Here is a 17,716-nt window from a genome sequence, read left to right on the forward strand (position 1 = left end):
TGTGGGTCCGAGCCAGCAGATGGCTCCACGCCTGCGAAGGGGCAGGGCCGCCCGGCGCTACCGGTGGATGGAAGACGACGGCGAGAGGTGAAGTATGAGGTCATTAGGGCATCCAGCACTGATAGTTTCCCCTGCACTGTAGGAGTGGGGACAGTCTGTCTCGTGGAGTGCGATTAGCTGGAACCTCACGTGCTGTGCATTTGTTTTTATTTGTATGCAGCTGTCATGCACGGCGGGTTATTCTTCTCGGCGTCAGGCGCCAACTAAGTGTGTACGGAATCTGCAATGCGAGTGACTATTTGTGCGTGTGCTGTGGTAGAGGAATGCCTCGTGCTTGTGTTGTGAAGACGACATCGATTTTCGAGCTGGTGGGATGTTGTTTCTTGTTCTACGACGGGTAATATTGTTACTCGCTTTTATAGTGCACGTTACGAAGTTCTACATGTTTGTTACATAAAACTTTAATCTCTTTGTGTATGTGTGTGTTTTATACTTTTTTCCGGTGCCGTAACACTAGTCAGTAGCCTACAACTGTGATCACACTGCCGAAATATGTTTAAGAACTGTTGTGGATGTAAAAACACTAAGGCTAACAAAAATGAGGAAGGAGTTGATAAAGAAGCGGAGACTTACGGCCCTAAACAAGATGCAAAGATCGTGGACGGCGCGGACTCAAATTCTAAACCCGTTGATGCGGGTAACACCGCCGTTGATTCGAAACAGTCGCCCGTGAAAGCGTCGGAGCCCGTGAATATACCTCCACTGCCGAACGTAACAATCACAGAGCCGGATGACGCCCCCTTGAAAAGCCCGGAAGAAGAGCGTAAAGTGGAAGAAACTGTTACGAAACAAGAAAGAAAACAGAACGGCGAAGTACAGCAAAAGGCGGAGACGGACGGAAACGAAGCGGCTGATGAGACAGTGAGAGATGTCAGACCGGAACAGGAAGTGTCTGTCGCCGTTCCTGACGAGAAGCCCGCGGCCGAGAACTGCGAGTTGTTGGTGAAGGAGGAGGAGGTTGGGAGGCGGTCACGTCTTCCGAGTGAGGATGAGGTGGACAACGAGACACTGCACGCCGTGGCGAGGGGGTTGCTGGCCACCCCGCACCCTGCCAAGCGCGGCAGCGGCATCCCCAACTTGGCCTCCTTGCCACAATGGCTGTCCCAGGAGGACGATGAAATCGTAGGCGAAGGGGGCGGCACAGCTGAGCCCCCAGCGACTCCCGTAGGGCGAGACGAACTGGCCCTGCGGCGCCATCGCTTCTTCTCGGATCTACTGCAGGCGCACCAGGCAGGGACGGAGCATAGGGTCCGCTTTGACCCTTTAGGGCCCACAGTCGCTGGTGGTGAGTAGATTGGGCACAAAGTTGGGTGAATCTTTCTTCTGTCCCAGCCACTAATAAATAAATAAAAGAATACCTTGAAAATGCCTTGTATTTATAGTATTGATTAGTAGAAATTGATGTATCACTGGGAGAGCTGTAAGCCCACCCAGCCCGACCTAAATACTTACCTTACTTATATACGAAAATCGTCGTGCGTGAACGAAGAATATCGCCATATTTCTTTAATGTAGCAGTAGGTTTCAGTGTTGATTTGGAGGTGTTTTATGTTATTTGTATATGAAGAGCTTGTGGGAAAAACGATGAATGTCACATATCTATTAGGGATTACATAATGATCTAATTGAGTCTATAACTGCAAGATGTAGTGCTGTTTCTATAGAAAATGAAAGAAAGGATGGTGAATGTTACTTATGTCCCGCCCACTATAGGAGACATAGGCCAGTTTTTTACACTTATCCCAAACATTTAGTATAACTTGTTGCTTGTGTAGGCAATCTTTTACATTAGATTTGCGAAAATTGTAAAAGTGTGAAATATTCGGGTGAAACGAGCGTTGAGCGACTTCCGCCGATTTTGGAATTAGACACCGACGCACATGAACTGCCAGCATAGAAAACAAAAAATCACACTCAGTCGCTTTCACCTTCTTCTTGACGGGATAATAAAAGCCTAAACTAACCTAACCTAACCTAACCTAAGTGCGTCGGTGTCTATTCCAAAATCGGCGGAAGTCGCTGAACGCTCGTTTAACCAATATTCGTTCAGTGGGCGGTGGATACTCTACATTGACCGAAAGGATTACTGTATTCGTGGTGATAATTCTCCTTTTTACCATTTTTCATAAGAACAACATTAAATTTCGCAGTGATCCAATGAATTAGATAATGACATCAACCTTAAGAAAACTGTGGCATTCATAATTTTTCCCGTAAACTCTTCATATGGTTTTGACTATCAGCATTTGACTGTTAATGGAGAAGCGTGATGAGCAGGGAAAGGATTTATATGTAAATACATATTTACTTATAAAGCTAATATAATTTATATTTTGCATTATCTTTATGTTTCACAATGTGTAGGGTTGAAAAATCCTACTTTTATTTTCCATATTTTTCCATATTTTAGAGTTTAGTACATATTTTCGTTAATTTCCATATATTTTCCATATTTCATATAAAACAGTCCATATTATATTAGGTTTAACAATAAAACAAAACAAAATTCCATTAACTTTTAAAAATACATTTCAACAATAGAGATTTAAACACATGTTCAGTAATCCCTTTAACATCAGAGTTATTTGAAAATTAGCAGTCCTATCAACAATGGGAAAGTAAGTTACAAAACTGTATTAATTTAATTTAAAATTTTTAACAGACTTCAGTTGTGCAGCTCAACAGTTAAATGCCAGTCAGAGTACACATAGGTTCAGTTTTGTAAATCATACTATAAAGACGGTAAATATGCCAAAAGTACGTCATTCAGTCAATTTAAAATCAAAACTAACAAGTTACATTTCAGAATTTAAAGAAGATGGTTTATCAACTGACAATAAAATATTATTTTGTAATTTGTGTCAGTGTGCAGTATCATCTACACAAAAGTTCCTGGTGCAACAACACATTACAACTAGTAAACATCAGGCCAACAAACAACTAAATTCCAAGCAGAGACAATTGTTTTTAACACAACCAACAACATCGAATGTAAGATCTGAGTTTAACATCGACCTGTGCCGTTCTCTCATCTCTGCTGATATTCCTCTCTACAAACTAAAGAATAAGGTCTTCAGGGAATTCCTTGAAAAATATACTCAACATACAATCCCGGATGAGTCAACACTTAGGAAGACGTATGCTCCATCCATCTACGATGAGACAATACAGAAGATAAGAGATGAAATTAAAGATAGTTCAATTTGGGTTTCCATTGATGAGACTCCCGACAAAGAAGGTAGACTTGTTGGTAATGTAGTTATCGGTTTGTTAAGTGAACAATATTCTGAACGAATTCTTTTACATTGTGATGTTCTAGAAAAGTGCAATAACAAAACTATAGTTAAACTGTTCAACGAAGCTATGGGTATCCTGTGGCCAAAGGGTATTATGTACGATAATGTGTTATTCTTTATTAGCGATGCTGCCCCTTATATGGTCAAAGCTGGACAAGCATTATCTGTTGTATATCCTAAATTGACTCATTTTACTTGTGTGGCGCATGCATTTCATCGTGTGGCAGAAGTGGTCAGAGACAATTTCCCTAAAGTAGATTTGTTGATTTCATCAGTGAAAAAAGTATTTCTCAAAGCTCCCAGTAGAGTTAACGTGTTGAAAGAAATGTACCCTGAAATTCCATTGCCACCAAAGCCAATTTTAACTAGATGGGGTACATGGCTAGAAGCAGTTGAATATTATGCCGAACATATAGACTCTATTAACAATGTTCTCCTTGCATTGGACTCTGAAGATGCAGTCTCAATTGATACTGCGAAAACAGTTACCTGTGACATAAGTGTGAAGAATGACTTAGCTCACATTCAGCATACATTTTCATGCATCATAAAAACGCTCAAAAGTCTCCAAAATAGGCACCTTTCACTATCTGAAAGTTTTGAAATTATAAATAATACTGTGGAACAACTGAATCGTGGTAGAGGTAAAGTTGCAGATGCAGTAAGAGCTAAGGTGGACACTGTACTTTCAAAAAACCCTGGATATGAAGAACTACAAAAGGTTGTTGCTGTGATGAGTGGTGAATCAACAGTGAAGATTAACTTGGACTTATCCCCAGCAGACATTGTGAAATTGAATTATGTACCAGTTACTTCTTGTGACGTCGAACGCTCTTTTAGTCAGTATAAATCTATCCTCAGAGACAATAGAAGAAGATTCACTTTTCAGCACTTGAAAGAAATGTTTGTAACCTATTGTTATGGTAACAGACAATAAAAATTGTGTTTTGTTGAAACTACATTGGAAGATAAGGTACGTCCATTATATTTTTTGTTTAGTTTGATTAAAATGTACCAATATTTAACGTACATAGTCATTTTTTTATAATTTTAAGTCCATATTTAATTCGATATTTTGGTAAAAATCCATATTTAATTCCATATTTTGGTAAAAATAACTACATATATATTTACATATTTCATATATTTTTAGTCCATATAAATCCGTTCCCTGGTGATGAGCATTTGTTTGAAATTTACTTTTTTGTAGGGGGGGGGGTTATGGTCAAACACCCGCATTTGAATTTGCATTTGAAATCCTGCTCGGTAAAGATCTTTTTAATCGCTATCTCCGCTAGACAGTCAGAGCCTTTGTTGAACATAATCTCTTCTTGGCATAGGTCAATGACTTCAGCTGTGAGGGAGCATAAGTATACTTTGACCCTTAAGTTAAAGCGATCATTGGTCCTCGTCGCAAGAGCCACACGAATCTCGTTTATTTTTAGTGTAGTGCGTCCACTGATCATGAAATCACTCCGCACCCACCCAAGTTTCTCTCCTAAAAAATCAAGAAATTCATGTCTAAGAAAGAAGTTAGCATTGCATTATCCTTATTCTAAACAGTTTGAAAATTCGTTGTTGAATGCTGGTGTCTATATAACTAGAATGGTCCATTAACGAAATAGCAGACATTGTGGAATTGAACAGGAAAACAGTAAGCAACGTTGTATTACGAAAAGAGTGAAACTAAACGTCTGAAATGAAAAGAAATAAGCTATAGAAATTTTTACAAAATAAAATTGTCAATTTTCGTGTGATTTAGTTTGTCGGGAAATCAAAAAAAATTATTTATTGTAGTGGACTTAATCGACAATCACAGAATTGCTAGACACCTTATGGAAATTACTACGTGAACTAGTGACCGTAATAAGATTCATATTTAAAACGTTAACTAATGAAGTATATCGTTAAAAGGTGCAACCATTGCCAGTTGGCGACACAAATATTTTTTTTCTAATTTAACGAGTTGCTTTCGAAAGAATACCAGGTAATTTATTTAGATGAAAGTAATGCGACACCCATGACGCAGTGGAAAGTGAGTGGGACGGTGGTACACATACGAATGTGTATCGAGTTTCATTTTATAGAAATAATAATGTTGGTCGGAAAGAATGACTACCAAATGGCTTGTATCTTTCTGAAAATATTGGTGTTGCAAATGCTGGTTATCATGACGATTTGAATGTTGTATTTAAGTTTATTTGTAAATTATTCTTGAAAATTAAAAGTTTGTTATTCTTTAAAACAATGGCAGTTGTCATTCCAGGCAAGTTTTTTAAAATTCCATGATCTAGAAGAAGACAAACTCAAATTTTCTTGATATAATATAACATTGTTTTATTTGATGTTCAGTCTAATTGACATATCACAGTTTAAAAAAATCAATGACATTTACATATGTAAATGATCATTGGTATTATGAAAATTAAGCAAACGTTTTCGCCCTTCGGGCATCATCAGGCATTTTTTTAATACAATATGTTGTACATTTTATGTCTTGTTGTGGAATCTCTACAAACTAATTAAAACACAACCTATAATATAATGTTGAACCAACTATTTGAGATAAACTTGTGATGATTAACGATCTAAAATATAAATTACAGGTATAAAATTAATGTATAAATAAAATTGTAGCTGACCTGTATGTCTTACATTTAAATTATGACATATATATTATAGGTTGTGTTTTAATTAGTTTGTACACATTCCACAAGACATAAAATGTACAAGATATTGTATAAAAAATGCCTGATGATGCCCGAAGAGCGAAAACGTTTGCTTAAGTTTCATAATACCAATGATCATTACATACGTAAATGTCATTAATTTTTTTAAATTGTGATATGTTAATTAGACCGAACATCAAATAAAACAATATTATATTATATCATATTGTATTGACTATCTGAATATCTTTCATCATGCTTTCTAAGATATTTCAAATTTTCTTCATTACCAAATTTGGTAATTCGGTGGAAAACGTTAGCCGATACGGCGGACGTCATCAAGGATCAGTGACAGGTTAGGTTTGGTTTGTTCAGGTTTTTGGTATGCCAAGAAAGGAACGTAGAAATTACGCAAGGCATACTAAAAACCTCAATAAACCAAACCTAACCTAACCTGTCTATGATCCTCGACGATGTTATTGATGTCCGTCATATTGATCAACGTTTTCTGTTGAATTATCCCAAATTTTAACCAGACAGTATTAATTTTTATACACCTTACTAATGTGGAGAGCTCAGAGATCAGCTCTGGTAGGACTGTGGCGTAATGCCATTCCTACACCAGGCAACAGCCAGAGTAACGCCACTCTTGCTCGCAGAAAATGATATGACACATTTCATCTCAAATCGACCGAAATATAGAGAAAATTGACCTTGCAATTTTTAAATACAGTGAAACTTTTTCTGTCCGTTGACAACTGTGATACAATGCTTTGTGCAAAGTTTGAGGCATCAGAACTTCATAGTGTTTAAGTTAAAAATATTTAAATTTATCGTATTTTCATAAAATTAGCAACTTTAAACTGTTGTGGCTCCGAAACCCTTTCACCCAGTGATCAAAATCATGGTTTATTTTGATGCTGAGAAGTTAAAGTTTATATTGACATGTAAACAGTTTTTCTTACTTTTTATGGAAATGGAGAAATTTAGATTTTTCTACATTAAGACGCCTTTGCCCACGAAAAAATATTTTTAAAATATCTGGTTAGATTCCGCATTGAAAGTACAAATAAACACATATTTTTTACTGGTGGTACGTTGATAAGAAAGTATTGAAAATATCAAATAAAGAAAATAAATAGTACGCGCGTGAACTAACCAGCTGACTGAGGCGGGAGCTAGCCTAGGCAAGCAAGGCCAGAAGACAATAAACACGTCATGTTTCGTCTAGTAGCGCATAGCTGGACTAGCTTTATCACAAGTTTTCATAAACACAGGAGTAAAATGACGCCCAACGCTCGCTTATCTTCATCTCTCGGTCAGTTCGTGCGGTACTGCGCTGTTCAAGTCCAGGCGTGTGAATATAATTTATTTAATACCCTCGAAACTTATTGCCGAGCCACTAAGGAAACAATGCCGAATCCCTCTTAATAATGCAAGGTTTTTTCTCAATATTTTTTACATGTTTACAAATGGGCAAAAAGCCTAAAAGTAAGTAAAATCAGATTATCTGTCTCTCTGTATACAATGAAAACAAGGATTACTTCTTAACATAATCTACCAAATGTCAGCTTCAAAATGAGCTGCCGTTCAATGTTCTGCAGTAAACGGTTCCAGAGTTCTAAGCGCCGAAAGAGGCTTGTTTTTATAAAATACGCTAAATTTGTCGCTGAATAGTACGAAAACCGTTTGACTTTCGATAGTATATTTTTTTAAATGCACTGTCCTCAGCACCTTGTATAAATAGGAAAAAATTAGAGTATTAAAAAATGCGAGGTTTTTTTACTGATCGATTTCATATGGAATAGCCCTATAGGACTCGCAAGCAGGGATTACCGACGACAGGAATGCGAACGAAACAATTCGAAAAGGAAGAGGGGGCGACAGGAAAGGTCACGAGATAACTTGAATGATATTCAAGAGTGCAGTCGGAAGAGAAACAACATCGATAGAATCAGTCTTGCATTGTGATAGCTACATTACGGTTTTAGTTTCAGTTCCACTGCATGTGAATTATTTATTTAGTAGGTTATTTTACGACGCTTTATCAACAGCTTAGGTTATTTAGCGTCTGAATGAGATGAAGGTGATAATGCCGGTGAAATGAGTCCGGGGTCCAGCACCGAAAGTTACCCAGCATTTGCTCATATTGGGTTGAGGGAAAACCCCGGAAAAAACCTCAACCAAGTAACTTGCCCCGACCGGGAATCGAACCCGGGCCACCTGGTTTCGCAGCCAGACGCGCTGACCGTTACTCCACAGGTGTGGACTGCATGTGAATACGTGTCTTATTTTTATTCGTAAACATAATGTTGCGCGTTTAATTCGCTTCGAATTTTTCTCTTACTACGCTCTTCATTTCCACAAACGATGTCCCCCATCTGTTCATCTTCTTGGAAGAGGCAGTACTTCCATCGGCCCGCATCTCGCGCTCCCTCGGCGTGCCTACATACACGTCAAAACAGGCAGTAACGCCATCACTGTTTTTCGGTAATCTTTCCTTGCGCGAACTATAACTACATTACAGTAACTAACCAACTTGAAAACATTCGATCAACTTTTAAAATATAAACAAACAGTTTCAACTTATACAACACACCCACACAGAGTTAGTCTCAAGCTATCTGATATTATGAGCCCAGTGTTGCCAACACATAAATTGTATCCCCGTCAGTTTAACACCTGTAAATCCGTCAGAATAAAAAAAAGACCCACTCAATATATCTATATACAAATAAAAAGCAAATTTTAACACAATTTACTTAGCAATCTTGATTAAAATAATAATAATTCGTCAACTTCTGAATTGATTACGAGGAAATCTGAAACGGGATTCTTTAACATGGTATGGCACAAGTAGGGCTGTTCAAAGAAATAGTAAAATCGTCCCAAAATTAAACAATTAAAATGGCAGCACCTAAAAAAAAGGTAAAATGATATAAATCGTAAATTCCGCCAAGAAAATCCGTCATCCGTCAAAGCAATTCTTTCCCCGTCCGCTACGTTGAAATTCCGTCCAGTTGGCAACACTGTAATTCAGCCACAGTATGATTAAACACTATGTGCTGACAGTGATGTCATCTGTTTAGTGTCATAAGGGTCAAAACTCATATCTTATCTCTGGTCAGTTCTAGGAAGAGCGGTGCTCCATTCTTCAATACCTCCCCGCACAGCACCTAATTAAAATACATCTTGCAGAGACTTCGTCAGCTCTCCACTTTTTTTTTTTAGTAGTTGTATATTCTACTTTGTTACAGAGAGGACACGCATAGCATGAACATTTTATATAAGAGAAGGTAAAGAGTGAAAATTTTTGGACGAATTTATTGATTCTTGTTGCATAGCAGTCACTGTTACATCACGAATCATATAAATAAAATTACATCTCTCATATTCTCCATTCTTTCTTCCTCTTGGTGTGAATAATATTGTTTTCGTCGGCAAGACTTCACAAGTCCAGCCGCGTCACGCGCATTGTATGCATATAAAACATCATCTGTATCAAAGCCGTGCCGCCCCCATTGCGGCTTTCCCCGAATGCTTATGTTGGTGCCAGACTGTATACTCCCCTGAAGATAACGCTGACATTCGATTCCTGTGATCTTTCACTAACCAGAACTCACATACTAGTAGGTATGACATCATCAACAAGAGCCACACGCACCGGAAGAGTTTACTGGAATGCTAAATGCTGGTCGCAATTTGTAGGATTCGAAACATGCTGTAAACTTTGTTTAGAGTATACCTGCACAAACAGCGCTCGAGCGCTAGCTTCTTCGGAGCGGGAGAGCTGTGTTTACCGCTCGCCGAAACGGAGAGGAAGATACGTCAGAATGACATAGATTTGCTATAGGTAGAGGAGAGGGAAACGACCACTCAGTTATCTAGTGGAGTGCAGTGTGTAGGCCTATTCTCAGTAACTGTTTCACGTTGCTTACCTACTGCTACAGTACAGTATGGAGGAATCTAAAAGACGGAACATAACATTTAACGATTTACAGCTCGAACTTATTGATCTTCAATGTGACCTAAGGGCTAAAGATCGTTTGAATAATACTACTAGCCTGGTTGAGTTTAACAAGACTAAACATTAGCAATAATATCCACGACTACAGAGGCTGGTTGTGAAAATGATTGCTATGTTAGGCTCAACATTTATATTTGTGAGCAACTTTACTATTTTCTATAATCAACTTTAATAAAGGCAGACATCGAACATCTGTAACTGATGTTTCATTATGATCAGTAGACTACTGTTCCTTTCAGCTACCAACAGCATAAAACCTCGTTTTGATGCAGGCTACTGATAAATAAAAATATAACAAAATGATATTGTACATTTAAGTAGCTATAGAATTTTATTATTTCTGTAAAATAAATATTTCTTTATTAATTAATAATAGTCCAAGATAGTTTTGCAAATATTGAACGGGAATTCATTTCATAAACACTTTTACTAGTATTGTATTTCCTTTTGTGTATATTTTGTACGAGATCACCACTTCTTTCAGTCCACCCTTAGGCCTATACAGAGTGCAGCAAATACCTTTATTCCGCTCATGAGCTGTGAGCCGGCTCTGAGAGCGCAAACCTTGTGCAGGCCTGGTTTAGAGACAACAGTCGTTATATTAGACCGATTACAGATTTGTTTGAACGTTAGTGTTCGAATTGATAAACATTTAGAGAGGCGGAAACATTTCTCGTTGGCATGGTAATTTATTTTTTTTTATTTAAATACTGTACTTAACATCAATTATAACAAATGTAATAGAATACTGTAAACATCACCTGTATGCCGACGACTTACAATTGAAGACATTATTACAAAAATAGCCCTAGTCATTTTTAATTAAATTGAGTTAAGGACACATTTGCTACTATTTTAAATGTTTATAGATTCCAAAAATGACTCATGTCAGGTGCAATAGCCACAAGGATAAACACCAGTTGTACGGAAACAGCTGACATGTGTTGTTCTATTTATTTTTATTGTTCTCCTGTAAAATAACAATTTTGACAAGGGTTGTTTTTGTAATAATGTCTTCAATTATATAGTCGCAACATTCATTTAATACGCAAGGCGAACAGGTTTTAGAGAGTGTAATATTTTTTATTCAAAAAATGTTAATTTTCCACATATTATTCGTCGTAATTTCCGTAAATTACTCTTTGGCGGTGGTATTATCTGTACCGGCTTAGAATCCGATATGCGATCATATTTGTAGAAAATAAATATTTTAAATTATTAATATTATTAGTTCATTCAATATGCAGTATCGTTTTATCGGATTTGCCTTGGCATTTAATTAAATGTTTTGGTGCATTTTTCCTGTCTGTTAAACTTCATATTTGGTTATTACTTCCATCCCCATTTATTGATATACCAGAAGTATCTATGACTAATTCCGTATTAAAATAATCTGGCTATAATCTGAATTTTATTTTCATTTTTCTAGTTTTATTGAGGGTCTCCGTGCATTTAGTACAATACCTGTAACTCTGGGAGTTTTACCGGTAATCATTTGAGACCCAGGGTAGCTATAAAAATTACCCGTACAATGTGATTTGAATTCTGTACGTTGAATCTTATAACTGTATTGCTGTTTATGAAGATCAGGGTGTGTGTACGTTCAGTAAGCGGAACTTCTTTTAACTAGGTTAATTAACGACGCTGTATCAACTAGTTTATTTAGCGTCGATGGGATTGGTGATATTGAAATGGTATTTGGTGAGATGAGACCGAGGATTCGCCATAGATTACCTGATATTCGCCTTACGGTTGGAGAAAATCTTGGAAGAAACCCAAACAGTAATCAGCCTAAGCGGGAATCGAACCCAAGCCCGAGCGCAACTTCGGATCAGCAGGCAAACGCGCTACCGCCTGAGCTACGCCTGCTAGTAAGCGAAACTCTAGGCTTAGACTTCTGATCATTTGAGATCTAGTGTAGATCCCATCTGAGTTTCCTATGTTGATTTTTTTAGATTTGTTACTGCTGTTTTATTAGTGTAAGAATGTTTACACATTGAATTAATGTACAGAACGCGGGAAATTGTGATCTCTTCAGACCTTGTATAGCTACATAATTGTCTGTACGGTATCTGAAGATCCGATTTAAATTTTATGTGTTGATTTTTATAAGTTTAGTGTTGCTGACTGTACGATATCATTAGATCAGATTTAAATTTTATGCGTTGATTTTTATAGGCTCTGTGTTGCTGTTTTTTGTACGATATCAGAAGATCCGATTTTTATAAGTTTAGTGTTGCTGTCTGTACGATATCATTAGATCAGATTTAAATTTTATGCGTTGATTTTTATAGGCCCTGTGTTGCTGTTTTTTGTACGATATCAGAAGATCCGATTTTTATAAGTTTAGTGTTGCTGTCTGTACGATATCATTAGATCAGATTTAAATTTTATGCGTTGATTTTTATAGGCTCTGTGTTGCTGTTTTTTGTACGATATCAGAAGATCCGATTTTTATAAGTTTAGTGTTGCTGTCTGTACGATATCATTAGATCAGATTTAAATTTTCTGCATTGATTTTTATAGGCTCTGTGTTGCTGTTTTTTGTACGATGTCAGAAGATCCGATTTTTATAAGTTTAGTGTTGCTCTCTGTACGATATCATAAGATCAGATCTAAATTTTCTGTATTGATTTTTTATAGGTTTAGTGTTGCTGCCTGTACGATATCATAAGATCAGATCTAAATTTTGTATGTTGATTTGTATGAGTCTTGTATTGCTGTTTGTACGATATCAGATGATCACATCTACTTTTTATGTGTTCAATTTTTATAGGTTTAGTGTTGCTGTCTGTGCGATATCATATCTGATTTAAATTTTCTATGTTGATTTTTATAGGTTTTATGTTGTTTTTAATTTGATATCAGATGATCCGGTCTAAATTTTCTGTGTTGATTTTTATAGGTTTAGTGCTGCTGTCTGTGCCATATCATCCTATTTGAATTTTCTATGTTGGTTTTTATAGGCTTTATGTTGCTGTCTGTATGTTATCAGATGTTCCTATCAAAATTTTCTGTGTTGATTTTTTTATATAGATTTAGTGTTGCTGACTGTACGATATCAGAAGATCCAATTTGAATTTTCTATATCCATTTTTATAGGTTTAGTCTTGCTGTCTGTACGATATCAGAAGATTCTATTTATATTTTCTATGTTTATTTTTATAAGTTTAGTCTGTACGATATCAGAAAATTCGACTTAAATTTTCTTTCCTCATTTTTATAAGCTTTGTGTTGCTGTTTGTACGATATCAGAAGATCCGATTTAAATATTCTATGTTGATTTTTTATAAGTTTAGTGTTGCGATTTAAATGTTGTGTGTTAATTTTTGTAGTTGTGTAGCTGTTGATACAAAAATTACCTGTTCGATATGAGAAGATCCGATTTGAATTTTTTATTTTTTTATAGTTATAGTGTTGCAGTCTGCACGATATTAGAAGATCCTATTTGAATTTTCTATGTTTTTATAGTTTTAGTGTTGCTGTCTGCACGTTATTAAAAGATCCTATTTGAATTTTCTATGTTTTTATAGTTTTAGTGTTGCTGTCTGCACGTTATTAGAAGATTCTATTTGAATTTTCTATGTTTTATAGTTTTAGTGTTGCTGTCTGCACGATATTAGAAGATCCTATTTGAATTTTCTATGTTTTTATAGTTTTAGTGTTGCTGTCTGCACGTTATTAGAAGATCCTATTTGAATTTTCTGTGTTTTTATAGTTTTAGTGTTGCTGTCTGCACGATATTAGAAGATCCTATTTGAATTTTCTCTGTTTTTATAGTTTTAGTGTTGCTGTCTGCACGTTATTAGAAGATCGTATTTGAATTTTCTATGTTTTTATAGTTTTAGTGTTGCTGTCTGCACGTTATTAGAAGATCCTATTTGAATTGTCTATGTTTTATAGTTTTAGTGTTGCTGTCTGCACGTTATTAGAAGATCGTATTTGAATTTTCTATGTTTTTATAGTTTTAGTGTTGCTGTCTGCACGTTATTAGAAGATCCTATTTGAATTTTCTATGTTTTTATAGTTTTAGTGTTGCTGTCTGCACGGTATTAGAAGATCCTATTTGAATTTTCTATGTTTTTATAGTTTTAGTGTTGCTGTCTGCACGTTATTAGAAGATCCTATTTGAATTTTCTATGTTTGTATAGTTTTAGTGTTGCTGTCTGCACGATATTAGAAGATCCTATTTGAATTTTCTATGTTTTTTATAGTTTTAGTGTTGCTGTCTGCACGTTATTAGAAGATCCTATTTGAATTTTCTATGTTTTTATAGTTTTAGTGTTGCTGTCTGCACGATATTAGAAGATCCTATTTGAATTTTGTATGTTTTTTATAGTTTTAGTGTTGCTGTCTGCACGTTATTAGAAGATCCTATTTGAATTTTGTATGTTTTTTATAGTTTTAGTGTTGCTGTCTGCACGTTATTAGAAGATCCTATTTGAATTTTCTATGTTTTTATAGTTTTAGTGTTGCTGTCTGCACGTTATTAGATGATCCTATTTGAATTTTCTATGTTTTCATAGTTTTAGTGTTGCTGTCTGCACGTTATTAGAAGATCCTATTTGAATTTTGTATGTTTTTTTTATAGTTTTAGTGTTGCTGTCTGCACGTTATTAGAAGATCCTATTTGAATTTTGTATGTTTTTTATAGTTTTAGTGTTGCTGTCTGCACGATATTAGAAGATCCTATTTGAATTTTGTATGTTTTTTATAGTTTTAGTGTTGCTGTCTGCACGTTATTAGAAGATCCTATTTGAATTTTGTATGTTTTTTATAGTTTTAGTGTTGCTGTCTGCACGTTATTAGAAGATCCTATTTGAATTTTCTATGTTTTTATAGTTTTAGTGTTGCTGTCTGCACGTTATTAGATGATCCTATTTGAATTTTCTATGTTTTCATAGTTTTAGTGTTGCTGTCTGCACGTTATTAGAAGATCCTATTTGAATTTTGTATGTTTTTTTTATAGTTTTAGTGTTGCTGTCTGCACGTTATTAGAAGATTCTATTTGAATTTTCTATGTTTTTATAGTTTTAGTGTTGCTGTCTGCACGTTATTAGAAGATCCTATTTGGATTTTCTATGTTTTTATAGTTTTAGTGTTGCTGTCTGCACGTTATTAGAAGATCCTATTTGAATTTTCTATGTTTTTATAGTTTTAGTGTTGCTGTCTGCACGTTATTAGAAGATCCTATTTGAATTTTCTATGTTTTTATAGTTTTAGTGTTGCTGTCTGCACGATATTAGAAGATCCTATTTGAATTTTCTATGTTTTTTTATAGTTTTAGTGTTGCTGTCTGCACGTTATTAGAAGATCCTATTTGAATTTTCTATGTTTTTATAGTTTTAGTGTTGCTGTCTGCACGATATTAGAAGATCCTATTTGAATTTTCTATGTTTTTTATAGTTTTAGTGTTGCTGTCTGCACGATATTAGAAGATCCTATTTGAATTTTCTATGTTTTTATAATTTTAGTGTTGCTGTTTGCACGATATTTGAAGATCCTATTCGAATTTTCAATGTTTTTATAGTTTTATTGTTACTGTCTGCACGATATTAGAAGATCTTATTTGAATTTTGATGTTGATTTTTGTAGTTTTATATTAAAGTTATTGTTTAGCGGAATCAGGACGTCTGAGCATTTAATATAAACAGCTCTATCTTATTTTTTGTTAATAAATGACGTCTGGCTATGTTACCAAGTGCAGTTAGTTACCCGTACTTTATTAAAAATCCTGTCTAAGTTAATCCACAGCAGCCGAAGCTTTGCGGCTTTATAAACCCAGTCAATACGGGTTTAATTTCCGACGAAGTAGAGGTTATCTCCGGCAAGACCGTAATGTCTTTTGTCTGTTCTGTGTTGACTTAAAGCTCAACACTTTAGCTCTGAACTTGCGCTGTAATGACAACTGGTCCAGTGTTTACGAACGACACAGGAAGATGGGTCTTATCTGAAAATTGATCATTTTAAAAGAGTGCTTTTTAAATTTTGTGTTAAGTAATACTGTACGGTTAGCCGGCTTTCAGAAATGAGTTATGACAAGAATATTACTTCATAAGAGTAATGAGTAAGGCAATGTAGATATCTCTACACTAGGTAGGCCTATAATAACTACCCGCAGAACTACGTAATCACAAGACAACATGTTGTAACAGACGTATTGGATGCATTTTGAAGGAGCATCATGTGTGATGGAAGTTACATTCAATTAAGGTTTATTTTATTTTGTATTTACTGAAATATTGTGTCATAATATATTCTGATATTAATGAACACTCCTCTGTACGAAATAATTGAAGGCTATTATTTAAATATTAAAAGTTGTAGAACCTTCAACTTTACCCATCCCAGTTGGCGTGGTTTGGGTTGTCCGTTATTCAAATGTGGACGGCGATTCTGGAACGCTCTGTATACAGTATACAGGGTGAAACGTAAGTGATATCAATTTCAATTCGTTGAGATATTTCAAACAGAAAAGTTTAATAGAATTATCCTCGGTTTTGCTTTCTTTTTTATATGAACATTGTTTTATATGAAATATTTCATAGCGTGTTTTGGGAGAGCTATTGAACTAATTCCCAATGTATTCAGCCAGTTTATGAGAGCAGTATATAATGATGATAAATGATTGAAAGAATTTTAGTTTTGTCTTTTAAATGTGCAGAAATTTGATATGAACAAATGCAACGTTTCGTTTTTAAAATGAATAATTTTACGAAGTTATTTTGTTCGGATCAAATGTCTGCACATTAGATGACAAAACTAAAATTCTTTCAATAACTTATTATCATAATACCCTGCCGTCTTAAACTGACTGAGCGTATATTTAGAATTCAATCAATGGCTTTCCCAAAACGCACTATGAAATGTTTTATATAAAACAATTTTTATCTCGAAAAGAAAGTAAAGACGAGCAATTTTTTATTAAACTTTTTTGCTTGAAATACTGTATCTCAAAGAATAACTCTCTGAAATTAATGACATTACTTACGGTTCTCTCTGTATATTTTTTCATTTGTCGTATAATTTTCCACTACAAAATTTCTCTGTCTAATTGTGTAACAAATCATCGCCTTGGAATGGATGATAGGCACTATTGTGCAGTCACGCAGTGTTCGTCGATAACTTATTGCATCGACGTGCGCTATAAATTGGTCTTTCTATATTATCGTTGTAAAGTTAAGAAAATCTGTGGGGCGTATCATAATTTTATACAGTGAATGAGTGTAGGACGCTTCAAACTTAAACGTGAGTACAACTTTTCACATGAAGATCTGAAATGTTCAGAGCCATAGTGGGCCAAGCGCCATTTATTAAAAACGGAGAAAGCAAGGGTTCAAGTTAAGTGAATGCCATAGTTTAATGAAAATTGACATATCATTTAGTTTTAATGTGCATAATTTATATTACTTGCTGTATGTTTAATTGAATTATAGTATTCACTTAATTTTAACCCTTGTTTTCTCAGTTTTTAACATATGGCGCTTGGCCCACTATGGCTCTGAACCCTTCTTCTCTTCTTAACTGCTGTAATATGCAAATGTGGCAAAGGATAGGTTAGGGAAAAATAAAGACATATTACTCCATTTCGAAGTATAGTAGAACTTGGTTCTAACGTTATCCAGGGTATTTAAATGGTGCATTATAAACGAGTGTCGTAACCA

General features: G+C 35.3%; 1 protein-coding gene across 3 annotated transcripts in view; it reads left to right on the forward strand.

Moving 5' to 3' along the window:
* Positions 1 to 403: 403 nt before the first annotated feature.
* capt (adenylyl cyclase-associated protein 1) overlaps positions 404 to 17,716 on the forward strand; it is a 317,169-nt gene continuing 299,856 nt past the window's right edge. The window contains exon 1 of one of the 3 annotated variants that reach the window (XM_069815848.1): positions 404 to 1,345. In XM_069815848.1, coding sequence (XP_069671949.1) covers positions 553 to 1,345 — 793 coding nt within the window. In that variant the 5' untranslated portion in view covers positions 404 to 552. The remainder of the gene's footprint in view (positions 1,346 to 17,716) is intronic. The other 2 variants (XM_069815858.1, XM_069815867.1) reach the window with 2 other exon arrangements.

The sequence above is a fragment of the Periplaneta americana genome, chromosome 2, assembly GCF_040183065.1.
Source record: "Periplaneta americana isolate PAMFEO1 chromosome 2, P.americana_PAMFEO1_priV1, whole genome shotgun sequence".
Lineage (NCBI taxonomy): Eukaryota > Metazoa > Arthropoda > Insecta > Blattodea > Blattidae > Periplaneta > Periplaneta americana.